We start from the raw sequence: 12,759 nt of genomic DNA, 5'->3' as shown, positions 1-12,759 counted from the left end.
CGGTTTTTTTTTTTTTTTAAGTCCAATTGTTAAGGCACAAAATACATTTTCAGTTGCACTTTTAAAAGAAAAAGAACTATTTTGTAGTTTTGCATTGTTTATTATAGAACCAGAATTTAAATTAATAGGCTTCATTTTCATTTGTATTATTCCTTTATTTATTTCATTCAAGATTTATTTTTAGTTACATTGCATTGTTTTGAATAGTTTATCAAGGAATTCTTTTGACAATGAAAAATAAAAGGAAGACAGTACAGTATTTTCTAGTTTTTTTTCTCAAAAAATAAATTTGTCTACAGTTCCATTTTGTAAAATAAATCGTGAGAGAATCGTATCGTGAATCGAATCGTATCAGGAGTTGAGTGAATCGTTACATCCCTAATGTAAAGCCCTTGAAACAAACTTTGTAAAAACGACCTAAATAAATTAAACTAGCCTTGCCTAGCTGATAATTTGTCTGTTGTTTGATGGCCTGAAGCAAAAAACTCATCTTATTTTCAAATCTAACATAATTCATGAAAGTTGGTCTTGTTGACAGCTCTGTTGAAAACCGCGTTGTTGATGTTATATTTGATTTTTTGTTATAATAAGCATACTCTGTTGTGACAATGAGGAATTATTCTGCAGGAACCATGTTGATTAAGGCCAGGCTTGGAGATATCCAAAAATTTGTGCGAGTAACAGAGCCGCATCTGAAGGACTTTTTGATTGCAGGTAAGAAATTATCATTGGAATTAGGTTTTCCACCAGAAGCTTTAAGGTGCTAAGAGTAACTGTTATGGTTACTTTTTAGTACAAATGTTACCATCTCACATTGAATTATTCTGAATGCATGCTTTGCTTAAGACGTAGTTATGAGTAGTTTTATTTCACACTTATTTATTGATGTTTATTCAAAAGTAATGTTCAAGATTCATTGGATATTTGTGAGTATTAAACCAACATGAACTAGGGATGCACTCCATTATCCGTTTAACCATTAACCGATAACAGGAACTTTGACCGATTTTAATACTATCGGTTAATTTGTTTTATGATGTCATATCATGGGGGTTTGTCAGCACGTGCCTTCAGTCATATTTCCCAGCAAAAGGTTACACAGGAGGACTGACAGTAGCCTATGTGCCGTGCAGTCTCTGTGAAGGAAGATCAGACAGCAAATGTTAACCTCCAGCTCCACAGAGGAGCCTCTATCTGCTGTTCCCCTCTTCAGTCTAGTGTTTGGCTGCACTTTGTTTAGAAACAGTTAAAAATTGGATGATCTAACCCTACATGTGTAAAAAAAAAAAAAACCGTGATTGCCCTGCAAGGGTTGTAATCTTGTCAGTTAATGGTTAATAATTGGTTAACGAGCATCTGCGTTATTGGTCAGAAATGTGCATCTCTAACATGAACTCATAAGTCATTTGTCTTTTACTCTAGCATTTGCAAAGTTTGGTGTGCCAGCTGTGACAGAAGGTGTAAAGGTTGTTGACAGTACGGGGACTGAGTTGGATGATGACGTATTTGAGGATGTTGTTAAGGATCCTTCAGTGGGAGTGCTAACCATCAAATATGACACTGGTTTGTCTCAGTTATAGTTGTAATTTATAGTGTAGTATTTAATGGACATACTAATTCCTGGTGCTTAATGTTTTTCCTTTCATCTGCTTCTCCGATCGTCATCAGAAGAGTCTGTCTCCATGGCATCATCTCCTGAGCAGTCAGACCTAAAATCCCGTGATTCGTCTGATTCTCAAGATACAATCATCCTTTCAGAGAGTCCTTCCGCTAAACAGCAGAAGCTGGATACAGAAGCCAAGAATGTAAGAATTGACACACAAACACCAGAGCACAACGGGAATTATTTTTAAGGCCACCAAGGCTGTAAAAAAGAATATAGCGTCATTTTAAAGGAACTACCAGGAGTTTTGGAAAGTGAAGTATTTTCACACCACGTTTCCCATAATCCGTCGTGCAGCATCTGTGAAACCGAAACTAGGAAATAAAAACTAAATAAAATAAAATAAATAAATAAATAAAACACTAAATAAAAACAAAAATAACTATAAAGAGAAACCGATATATTTATCGAAAACTGAGCCATTAACAAGTGTTGGTAACGTAGATTCTTCTACATTGAGACTTTTTTATAACCAAATACAAATACCTCAGGGTCTCTTTTAAAGACCATTTGTTTACTTATTATTGTGATGTGTTCTCAACATGCTAAATTGTTTTGGTTTTTTTTGTCTGAAGTTGGTGGAATCCATTCTTACCAAGAAACCTGGTGGGGAACGCATAATGAATGAATACAATCGAAGCAAGTCCCTGACAGATGAAACCAGGAGGAAAATGGTGAACATACTGGCAGCTGACATGACAGAAAAGAACGGGTAATTTTACTTTTTAGTTTACTCACTGTAGCTTTTACATTAAATTCAAAACTTTAAATCCAGTGCAAATAAGAAATCTTTACCATTTTATATTTTGCAGGACATCACCACCCAGACAGGTGAAAGAAAAGTATGCCAGAGGAATTGTGAGCTTATTCCCCTACCTCAGTGATCCGTTCTCCAGGACTGGTTATGTAAGTCACACACTATAATGGCTGTAAAAATAATAAATGCAACACCAAAACCCTTTGATTTCTACTAGAGCATATTTTTAAAAGTTGATAAATCACTAGAGTGCACCTTAACTTAAAAAAAAACAACTTGTGAATGGATTGTCTGTTTTTGTTATCCTTTTACCCTCCAAGGACCATTATTATGATGGTGAGAGTGGCACTGGGTACTTGGCCTGGAGGATTAAAACTATACAGAGATCCACTGCTAGAGACAGACGATCATCGTATGGAGGTAACACAATGATAATACTAGAAAATCTGGACTGATTTTTTTATTTTTTTTTGCTTGTATGTTTTTATATGGTCTTGTGTCTAGCAGAGAAAAATGTATAATCTCTTGCATGAGCATTTTGTATATGCCAAAGATCATGCAAAGCAAGATCTTTAACAAGTGTATTCAGCAGGTTAGATGATAGATTGGCAGTAGCATCTGAATTTGATCTATCAAGAGATGGATTAAGGACTGCATTCAAATCGCCCCCCACTACAAGGGAACAATCATTTTGTTCTAATAGTGTGTTTCCAATGAAATTAAAAGGTCTCTATCAGGATCATTTGGACAATATATGGATGTAAAAGCTAATTTATGATTAAGAATGTTAACACGGGCAAAAGCAAGTCTTCCTTTCCCATCATTTCCAGTGACGTGTCTTTCTATGGTGTAAGTACTCAAGAACACGAGTTTTTCACATTAAGTGATAATATATTTAATACACGAGTACACAAATTATTCAGCTACCAAGATGTATTAGTGCTAACATAAGATGAAGTTTAACTGCGTAATCGCCCTGCCAAATGCTGTATATTTGTCCAAATACTGCTGCAATATAGAGTAAAAATATGTCTGTAAAGAAGAGGGGGAGGGGAAAACTATATACAAAAACTAACAGACTGTACAAAAAAAAAAAACTGTTGGTCTGCAAGAACATAAACTCAACAAATTGTGCCAGATAGCCACACAGTTATTTAAACACAAAAAATAAATACATTCGATAATACGAGAACCAGCAAAGTCAATCTGGATTGTACGTTAATGCTAACCCATCAATAGAGCCCGTTTAGAAGAACAGAAGTACTGGACTGGCAAATATATATTTAATATTGCCAATTAAATAATACAATTCCCAAAGTTACCCGCTCACCAAAAAAATAAAAATAAAAAATTGCTTAAACACTAACTGCTTAAACTTTAAGAACTTATTTATGTCAGGTAAGTTTTGAAGACTCATCAGTCCATGTCCGTCAGGTTACCCTCTCTGTCATCCTGGAGATCCGCGTGGGCCACTGTTAAAAGGCCTGGGATTGTTACCATGGCGACCACTTCACTCTCTTCAGGACAGAGCTGCAGCTCCTCCTCCTGGCTGTCATTGCTGGGCTGAAGTCGGTTGTTTTCGGGGTGGCTCCGTTGGATTTATACTTCACTGGGAGGACATTCCGTGCGCCGTTAAGGATTGCCGCTCTGTCCTGCCAACAGAGCAGTCTGAAGATGAGAGTTCGTGGTTTGTTGGAATTAGCCTGGCCTCCGTCATACACCCGATGCGCCCGTTCAATATCGATGTCACGGCCATCCAACAAAGGGATCCATTTAGATAGATTCTTTTTCAGGTAGCCAACTGCATCTGAACCCTCCATTGATTCTGGTAAGCCCACCAGCCTTATGTTATTCCTTCGCCCCCTGTCCTCCAGGTTCATCAACTTTGTGGTAAGGAGGTCAAGCTGTGACTTTAGCTCGCTAAGCTAACGTCTATGTTCCCATGCCGCGGCCTGCACAGCATCCATTCGGTCCTGGGTCCTCTTAGCAGACTTGCTCAATTTATCGAGTTCATTGGTAATGCCATTCACGGCTTCAGCAGTCTTTTGTATTTCTGTTTGCATGTCATGTAAAGCTGGTACCAGGATCGAATCCACAGCATCCCTAATGGCGGAGGCAACAGCTGAATCCAGTACACCGCGTTGTTCTTTGAGCGCTAGCTTAATGCCGTTAGCAATGGCTGCATCCAGTTCCTCCTTCGAGATGGCAGATTCTTTAGTTTTTCTTTATAGGCGACTGTTCAGCCTCCCTTTTCCGAGCATCTTTGGTTGAGGAAGTACTCATGATGAGATGGATGTTGAAGTATTTGTTGTATAATATCGGATTATTGAAAAAAAATGACTATGCTAGGCAGAGATAGACACTACGCTGGCATCGCAGTCGAGGGATCACGTGATTCCACACAGTAAATTTCGCAGTGTTAAATATGCAGTGTCAACGTTCATTGATTTTTTCAGAGTTATTACAACAACAGATTGAGTAGAATGCCCCCTAGTGTTGGTGAAAATTTCTAGAGTTATACGACTTAGTGTTGATAGTGTTAGTGTTGTTTGTGAGCTATTCCACTTATTTCATGTGAGTTTGCTCATTTATATTTGTTTTCTATGTTCTTGTACATGCTTTAGCTTTATATAAGAGTTATAAGCTCCTGCTTAGCTGCACTTTTGTATTTGAAGGTCTCATTCATCTCTGTCATTAAAGAAAACCATTTGACATAGAGGAGTGTGTTTCTTTATGAATGAGACATGAAATAAGTGGAACAGCTCACAAACACGTCTTAGCAGGAGGGAAGCAGCAGAAAACATGGATGCCTCCTGACTAACTCAGACACCAACGAAGCAGAGGCCTACAGTGGCCCCTAGTGGCCGGTGGTAAACCCTGCAGATTTGACCCTGGAAAGCCCCGCCCATGTCATCGTCGATGTTAAAACCGACCGGGAAAGATTTTTTTTGGAAACCATTTTCACCTCGTCGAACGGCAGCGGTAAGTGTATTTTTTTCCCCCACATAATAACCCCAATCTTATGTTGGTATTTCAACAAAAATGTTGGTTTAGAAGAACATTGTGCTGTTTGGTCCCCGTATTTGAGCGGGTTTTCTATTTTAATACCAAATTAAAGACGGCTAATGTGACCGAGTGAATGTGACCTAGCTTAAAATGCGCGCGTGTCCGCTAAAGGTAGTAAATTTAGCAATATGATGTGGAAATATAGTTTTTTTTTTTTTATTTGTTATTAAACATGACTTAAATTCTGTCTAAAATCACCGTGGGTTGAGAAAAATGTAACGTTAACTCCCACAGTGGCTGTTCATACGGTCAACGGTTGAGCACTTTTTTTTTCTCCTTCCAAATAAACTGGTGACTAAACAAATCCACGAGTTAAGTTAATGAATCATGTTATATTCAGAATTTCCTGTGTTGGTTTGGGTATTTGCTAAACGAGTTAACGTTCGTGTTAGTTTAACCTAGAAATTAGTTTGAAATTACTTGGCTGCATAGCTTTCGACATTATATTCTATCTACGGTAAAGGATGTGATGTAAGGCTAAGTTATGTTCGGGTTGTGGAAAGCAGTTTGCACGTTTGGGGAAAAAATTGACCGGCTGCGGCTTTGTCTGACAACAGGCGGCTTGTGTGAGTGATTTCTAGCCTCCAGTAACGTTACCGCCACAGACTCGGGTGTTTTTAATTTGAAGTATAAAGGGAAGTAGTCCGTGTGAAATGCTGCTAACTGTTGGCAGTGCATGATGTACAGTCAGCTGTAGCAGCTGGTGTCTCCCGCCCTTTGTTTTTCATTTGCGTGCTGGCACGTTGCTGAAATCACAAACGTTGTCTGTTGAAATGTTACGGTGGATGCAGGTGGAGCCTCATAAGCTCACGTGATTAAACGGTTCCCTGCTCGTCATTGCTGCAGAGTTTTCCTCAGTAGATGCGGGGGTCTAAGGGTATGTTATGATGCCATTGTAAAGTAGGGATGTAACGATTAATCGTAAGGCAGTTAAAAATCGATTCATAGGTATCACGGTTGATATCGATTTTCTGAAAATTGAATCGCAGTACTTTTTTTTTACAAGTGTAGGCGGCGGGCGGAGTCTGCTAATACTTTCTTTCTGGCCGCCTTCTACTCTTAAATATGTTAATAAATGATTCATTACCCCTTAAGCACCGAAAGAATATCTGTAATATTACTTGAATATCTGTAAAAGTCACGTTTTTCTATTAGGTGTGTCTGCTAGCATAGCATCTCTTCTTCACTGCAAGATATCTGCATGCCAACCGACCACTGTGTTACCAGCGCCCTCTGCTGGTCCAAACAAATATGACGTAAATCAGTGTTAATCACGGTTTTTTTTTTTTTTAAGTCCAATTGTTAAGGCACAAAATACATTTTCAGTTGCACTTTTAAAAGAAAAAGAACTATTTTGTAGTTTTGCATTGTTTATTATAGAACCAGAATTTAAATTAATAGGCTTCATTTTCATTTGTATTATTCCTTTATTTATTTCATTCAAGATTTATTTTTAGTTACATTGCATTGTTTTGAATAGTTTATCAAGGAATTCTTTTGACAATGAAAAATAAAAGGAAGACAGTACAGTATTTTCTAGTTTTTTTTCTCAAAAAATAAATTTGTCTACAGTTCCATTTTGTAAAATAAATCGTGAGAGAATCGTATCGTGAATCGAATCGTATCGGGAGTTGAGTGAATCGTTACATCCCTAATGTAAAGCCCTTGAAACAAACTTTGTAAAAACGACCTAAATAAATTAAACTAGCCTTGCCTAGCTGATAATTTGTCTGTTGTTTGATGGCCTGAAGCAAAAAACTCATCTTATTTTCAAATCTAACATAATTCATGAAAGTTGGTCTTGTTGACAGCTCTGTTGAAAACCGCGTTGTTGATGTTATATTTGATTTTTTGTTATAATAAGCATACTCTGTTGTGACAATGAGGAATTATTCTGCAGGAACCATGTTGATTAAGGCCAGGCTTGGAGATATCCAAAAATTTGTGCGAGTAACAGAGCCGCATCTGAAGGACTTTTTGATTGCAGGTAAGAAATTATCATTGGAATTAGGTTTTCCACCAGAAGCTTTAAGGTGCTAAGAGTAACTGTTATGGTTACTTTTTAGTACAAATGTTACCATCTCACATTGAATTATTCTGAATGCATGCTTTGCTTAAGACGTAGTTATGAGTAGTTTTATTTCACACTTATTTATTGATGTTTATTCAAAAGTAATGTTCAAGATTCATTGGATATTTGTGAGTATTAAACCAACATGAACTAGGGATGCACTCCATTATCCGTTTAACCATTAACCGATAACAGGAACTTTGACCGATTTTAATACTATCGGTTAATTTGTTTTATGATGTCATATCATGGGGGTTTGTCAGCACGTGCCTTCAGTCATATTTCCCAGCAAAAGGTTACACAGGAGGACTGACAGTAGCCTATGTGCCGTGCAGTCTCTGTGAAGGAAGATCAGACAGCAAATGTTAACCTCCAGCTCCACAGAGGAGCCTCTATCTGCTGTTCCCCTCTTCAGTCTAGTGTTTGGCTGCACTTTGTTTAGAAACAGTTAAAAATTGGATGATCTAACCCTACATGTGTAAAAAAAAAAAAACCGTGATTGCCCTGCAAGGGTTGTAATCTTGTCAGTTAACGGTTAATAATTGGTTAACTAGCATCTGCGTTATTGGTCAGAAATGTGCATCTCTAACATGAACTCATAAGTCATTTGTCTTTTACTCTAGCATTTGCAAAGTTTGGTGTGCCAGCTGTGACAGAAGGTGTAAAGGTTGTTGACAGTACGGGGACTGAGTTGGATGATGACGTATTTGAGGATGTTGTTAAGGATCCTTCAGTGGGAGTGCTAACCATCAAATATGACACTGGTTTGTCTCAGTTATAGTTGTAATTTATAGTGTAGTATTTAATGGACATAGTAATTCCTGGTGCTTAATGTTTTTCCTTTCATCTGCTTCTCCGATCGTCATCAGAAGAGTCTGTCTCCATGGCACCATCTCCTGAGCAGTCAGACCTAAAATCCCGTGATTCGTCTGATTCTCAAGATACAATCATCCTTTCAGAGAGTCCTTCCGCTAAACAGCAGAAGCTGGATACAGAAGCCAAGAATGTAAGAATTGACACACAAACACCAGAGCACAACGGGAATTATTTTTAAGGCCACCAAGGCTGTAAAAAAGAATATAGCGTCATTTTAAAGGAACTACCAGGAGTTTTGGAAAGTGAAGTATTTTCACACCACGTTTCCCATAATCCGTCGTGCAGCATCTGTGAAACCGAAACTAGGAAATAAAAACTAAATAAAATAAAATAAATAAATAAATAAAACACTAAATAAAAACAAAAATAACTATAAAGAGAAACCGATATATTTATCGAAAACTGAGCCATTAACAAGTGTTGGTAACGTAGATTCTTCTACATTGAGACTTTTTTATAACCAAATACAAATACCTCAGGGTCTCTTTTAAAGACCATTTGTTTACTTATTATTGTGATGTGTTCTCAACATGCTAAATTGTTTTGGTTTTTTTTGTCTGAAGTTGGTGGAATCCATTCTTACCAAGAAACCTGGTGGGGAACGCATAATGAATGAATACAATCGAAGCAAGTCCCTGACAGATGAAACCAGGAGGAAAATGGTGAACATACTGGCAGCTGACATGACAGAAAAGAACGGGTAATTTTACTTTTTAGTTTACTCACTGTAGCTTTTACATTAAATTCAAAACTTTAAATCCAGTGCAAATAAGAAATCTTTACCATTTTATATTTTGCAGGACATCACCACCCAGACAGGTGAAAGAAAAGTATGCCAGAGGAATTGTGAGCTTATTCCCCTACCTCAGTGATCCGTTCTCCAGGACTGGTTATGTAAGTCACACACTATAATGGCTGTAAAAATAATAAATGCAACACCAAAACCCTTTGATTTCTACTAGAGCATATTTTTAAAAGTTGATAAATCACTAGAGTGCACCTTAACTTAAAAAAAAACAACTTGTGAATGGATTGTCTGTTTTTGTTATCCTTTTACCCTCCAAGGACCATTATTATGATGGTGAGAGTGGCACTGGGTACTTGGCCTGGAGGATTAAAACTATACAGAGATCCACTGCTAGAGACAGACGATCATCGTATGGAGGTAACACAATGATAATACTAGAAAATCTGGACTGATTTTTTTATTTTTTTTTGCTTGTATGTTTTTATATGGTTCTCAAAATATGCTATTTTTCTATATTTTGCAGCGTCATCTGAAGGAACATCTCGTGAAGTTGGGCTCGGAGGACCAACTGCCAGACGAGAGACCCAGTTTGTTCCAGAGACTGTCCTGAGCGAAAATGAGTGTAAGGAAGCAGTTGCACTGATGAAACATTGTCCTGATGAGGACACAATCAAGAAGAAGATGAAGCTGACATTTGATTTCCGCCGCAACATGGTCCTCGACCCACAGCAGTCAAGCAACGTACTGTCTGTCTTTCCACGTTTCAAAGACGTCAAAGGCTTGGTAATTGATTTTCATTATTTTGGCAGTGTTATGACAATTTCATAATTATTTAAAAAGTATGTGTGTATTTTATTAACGGTCAAACAATGAACACAATTCATCTGGCTGTGAAATCTTTAAGTTCCCCATTATCCTCACCCTAGGTGGAACAGGATTTTGTTCTGATGTTTGGGGAGGATGTCTCTGGCAAGTTTCTGGAGAAATGGACGACCACATTTAAGAAAAAGATCATCCAACAATGCAGAAAGCTTCCATCCACCAGTGAGCTTGAAGATCTCCTCCTGGCAGCTGATACTCCTGAGGATGGCATTGAAGTGGATGACGACAGTAGTAAGTATGAATTGCTATTGAAATCAAGACAGTCTGGCTGCAGACCTCCCCTCTCAGGTCCCATCCTCACAGAACTGAGACCTTTGCTTCTATATATTTATCATTGAAAATGTAGTCTCCTGTAACTAAATGCCGGTCGTGAGAGTGGAAGAGACCTCATAGTGCAGGTCTGCAAGGAAGGGTCCTGAAAGTAGAGGTCTGCAGCCAGACCCCTCTCATTGAAATAGCAGAATCACAGAATTTTGCTGATGGTCCACATAACATTAAATTTGTGTATTTACAGGTTGGGATAGTGACCTCTCATCGATTTTGCTGCTGTTACACCTGATTCCTCCCTCTGCCCAGGGTCGTAAAAGACCAGGAAAGGTGTCTGCTTCCCAAGCAGAGAAGCATCTCGTGGTCTTCAAGAAGGTTTGTATTTGTTCTTAATTTAATTTACCTTTTTTATTATTCAAGGATGTTTCACTGAGGGAGCCTCGGTTTTTTAGGTCGTGATCGCGTACAGTACCAGTCAAAAGTTTGAAACATTATGGGATAATGTTTCAAACTTTTGACTGGTACTGTACACACTCAGTTAAATACTATACAAATACACACGAAGGCTGATTTTCTTGTGCAATATTACCACGATGTAATTGTAATAGTTTTGCCATGTGTTTTGTGTTTTTGTTTTCTCAGACAGGAACCAACATCCAGGAACATCTTGATTCCATCATGACAAGCACACAACCCTACCTCCTGGCTTTAGGACGAAAAAAAAAAGAGGTCCACCAGTTCTTTGTCATACTTGACAAAAATGCCATCAGTTGCAAGTCGGCCTCCTCACTTGGTGCCATCGACGAGCTTTTTAAGGTGCATTACGTTTTTGCCACCTCATACAACCCCATGCTGAACAACATGTTCATGTTCATCCAGACCACTGTGTACGGCATAGATGTTGGCAAAGTGAAGGAGAGTCCCCGTGTTGCAGAAGTTCGGGCTAGGTTGCTTCATTAGTACTAGTACTTGAACAAATCTGTTTGACATGAAGTGTTTTGTTTGTCAGACTCAGTTAACTTCTGCAAATACACTTGTTCGGCATTTACGTGTAGTTCATGGTTACTTAGATGGAAAAAATCTTCGCCTTAAATGTGCTCAGTCTGGATGTGGCCGTGTGCTTGGAACCTTTTCTGGGTTTAGGAAACATTTAAACACCAAACACACGGACAATATCGACCAACAAGTTAATAATGATGTCAATATAAGCAGAGCAGATCTTGGTGATGCAGTAGAGCTGGTGGCAGCTAATGTAGAGGAGACAGCCACAGCATCTACTCCACTGACAGAGTCATGTAGCAGCACGTTAGATATGTGCGCTACTGCTATTGCACAACTCAAAGCAGCTGGATTAAGTCAGTCTAATGTTAAGAGCTTTGTCTCATCCATGGAAGAAGTGATTTTTGAGATTCACAATCAGGCTAAGGATGTAGCTCTACAGTGCTTCTCTCCACAGGATACCGAAAATAGGAACAAAATAGAAGAGTCCTTCCAAACTTTGGAAAATCCATTCACACCTTTAAATTCAGAAGCAAAACTAAACAAACACATGAGACAGAAATGGGGACTTGTTGAGCCTGTTCAAAAAGTGCTCGGCACAAGATTCGACAGCAGAAGAAACAAAACTACTGGGACATATGACCAAGTCTTTGTAACTGATATGTTTTCATATGTTCCAATTTTGGAAACACTGAAGAGTATTTTACAAAAAAAAGAATATGCAGACATGATCAAACCCAGGTATAGTCCCAAGGACGGTGTATATGCAGACTTGAGAGATGCCACCTATTTTAAAGAAAGTCCCCTATTTTCTATTGAAAAAGATGCCTTGCAGATTCAGCTGTTTTATGACGACTTTGAAACTGCAAATGTCTTGGGACCCAAAAGGGGTTTACATAAATTAGGCGCTATTTATTTTACTTTAAGAAATTTTCCCCCAATCTTTAATTCATCTTTGATTAATATTCATTTGTGTGCGCTATTCCATGCACAAGACATAAAGCGATATAGTTTTAATTTGATACTTGAACCACTTATTAATGATCTTAAAGTGCTTGAGACAGAGGGACTTCAAATTCCAACTTTTGAACATACGATTCATGGTACTGTAGTTCAAGTCGCTGGCGACAATCTTGGCTTGCACGGTCTATTTGGCTTTGTAGAGTCATTTGGGGCACGATATTGCTGTCGTTTCTGTCTCCTTGAGAAACACTGTTTTCAAACTATATTCTGTGAAGATGAGCCAGAAGTTGTTTTAAGAACAGTCGATGCGCATGCACAGCACTGTCAGACTGTACAAACAGATCCTCGGCTGCCTCATGTATATGGTGTGAAACGCAGTTGTCTGTTGAATTCACTGGAGTATTTCAAAACAGCCAACAACTTCTCAGTGGATATAATGCACGATATTTTAGAGGGGGTTTGTCAGT

At 38.3% G+C, this 12,759-nt stretch overlaps 2 protein-coding genes across 2 annotated transcripts; both read left to right on the top strand.

Moving 5' to 3' along the window:
- The first annotated feature begins 369 nt into the window (after positions 1–369).
- LOC114481113 (uncharacterized) lies at positions 370–4,201 on the top strand. The gene is made up of 7 exons (XM_028475523.1): positions 370–714; positions 1,423–1,563; positions 1,669–1,805; positions 2,239–2,375; positions 2,476–2,569; positions 2,741–2,840; positions 4,083–4,201. The coding sequence occupies exons 1-7, from the start codon at positions 609–611 to the stop codon at positions 4,199–4,201; spliced, it is 834 nt and encodes a 277-aa protein (XP_028331324.1). The 5' UTR covers positions 370–608.
- Positions 4,202–7,027: 2,826 nt separating this feature from the next.
- Positions 7,028–11,943, top strand: LOC114481908 (uncharacterized). The gene is made up of 10 exons (XM_028476974.1): positions 7,028–7,473; positions 8,181–8,321; positions 8,427–8,563; positions 8,997–9,133; positions 9,234–9,327; positions 9,499–9,598; positions 9,705–9,964; positions 10,108–10,294; positions 10,578–10,705; positions 10,973–11,943. Exons 1-10 carry the CDS (start codon positions 7,368–7,370, stop codon positions 11,288–11,290), a joined length of 1,608 nt encoding a protein of 535 aa, XP_028332775.1. The 5' UTR covers positions 7,028–7,367; the 3' UTR covers positions 11,291–11,943.
- Positions 11,944–12,759: the final 816 nt, after the last annotated feature.

This window comes from Gouania willdenowi, chromosome 19, assembly GCF_900634775.1.
Source record: "Gouania willdenowi chromosome 19, fGouWil2.1, whole genome shotgun sequence".
Taxonomy (NCBI): Eukaryota; Metazoa; Chordata; class Actinopteri; order Blenniiformes; family Gobiesocidae; genus Gouania; species Gouania willdenowi.
Note: the sequence above shows the minus strand (reverse complement) of the source record. Positions and strands in the feature narration are given on the sequence as shown.

What these genes read in the sequence shown, in the direction of transcription:
- LOC114481113 (XM_028475523.1), top strand. Translation starts at nt 609, where the DNA reads ATGAGGAATTATTCTGCAGGAACCATGTTGATTAAGGCCAGGCTTGGA. An exon ending in GAAGGACTTTTTGATTGCAG is followed by an intron (nt 715 to 1,422) that starts GTAAGAAATTAT and finishes CTTTTACTCTAG; the next exon opens with CATTTGCAAAGTTTGGTGTG. An exon ending in GACATGACAGAAAAGAACGG is followed by an intron (nt 2,376 to 2,475) that starts GTAATTTTACTT and finishes TATATTTTGCAG; the next exon opens with GACATCACCACCCAGACAGG.
- LOC114481908 (XM_028476974.1), top strand. Translation starts at nt 7,368, where the DNA reads ATGAGGAATTATTCTGCAGGAACCATGTTGATTAAGGCCAGGCTTGGA. An exon ending in GAAGGACTTTTTGATTGCAG is followed by an intron (nt 7,474 to 8,180) that starts GTAAGAAATTAT and finishes CTTTTACTCTAG; the next exon opens with CATTTGCAAAGTTTGGTGTG. An exon ending in TGGATACAGAAGCCAAGAAT is followed by an intron (nt 8,564 to 8,996) that starts GTAAGAATTGAC and finishes TTTTGTCTGAAG; the next exon opens with TTGGTGGAATCCATTCTTAC.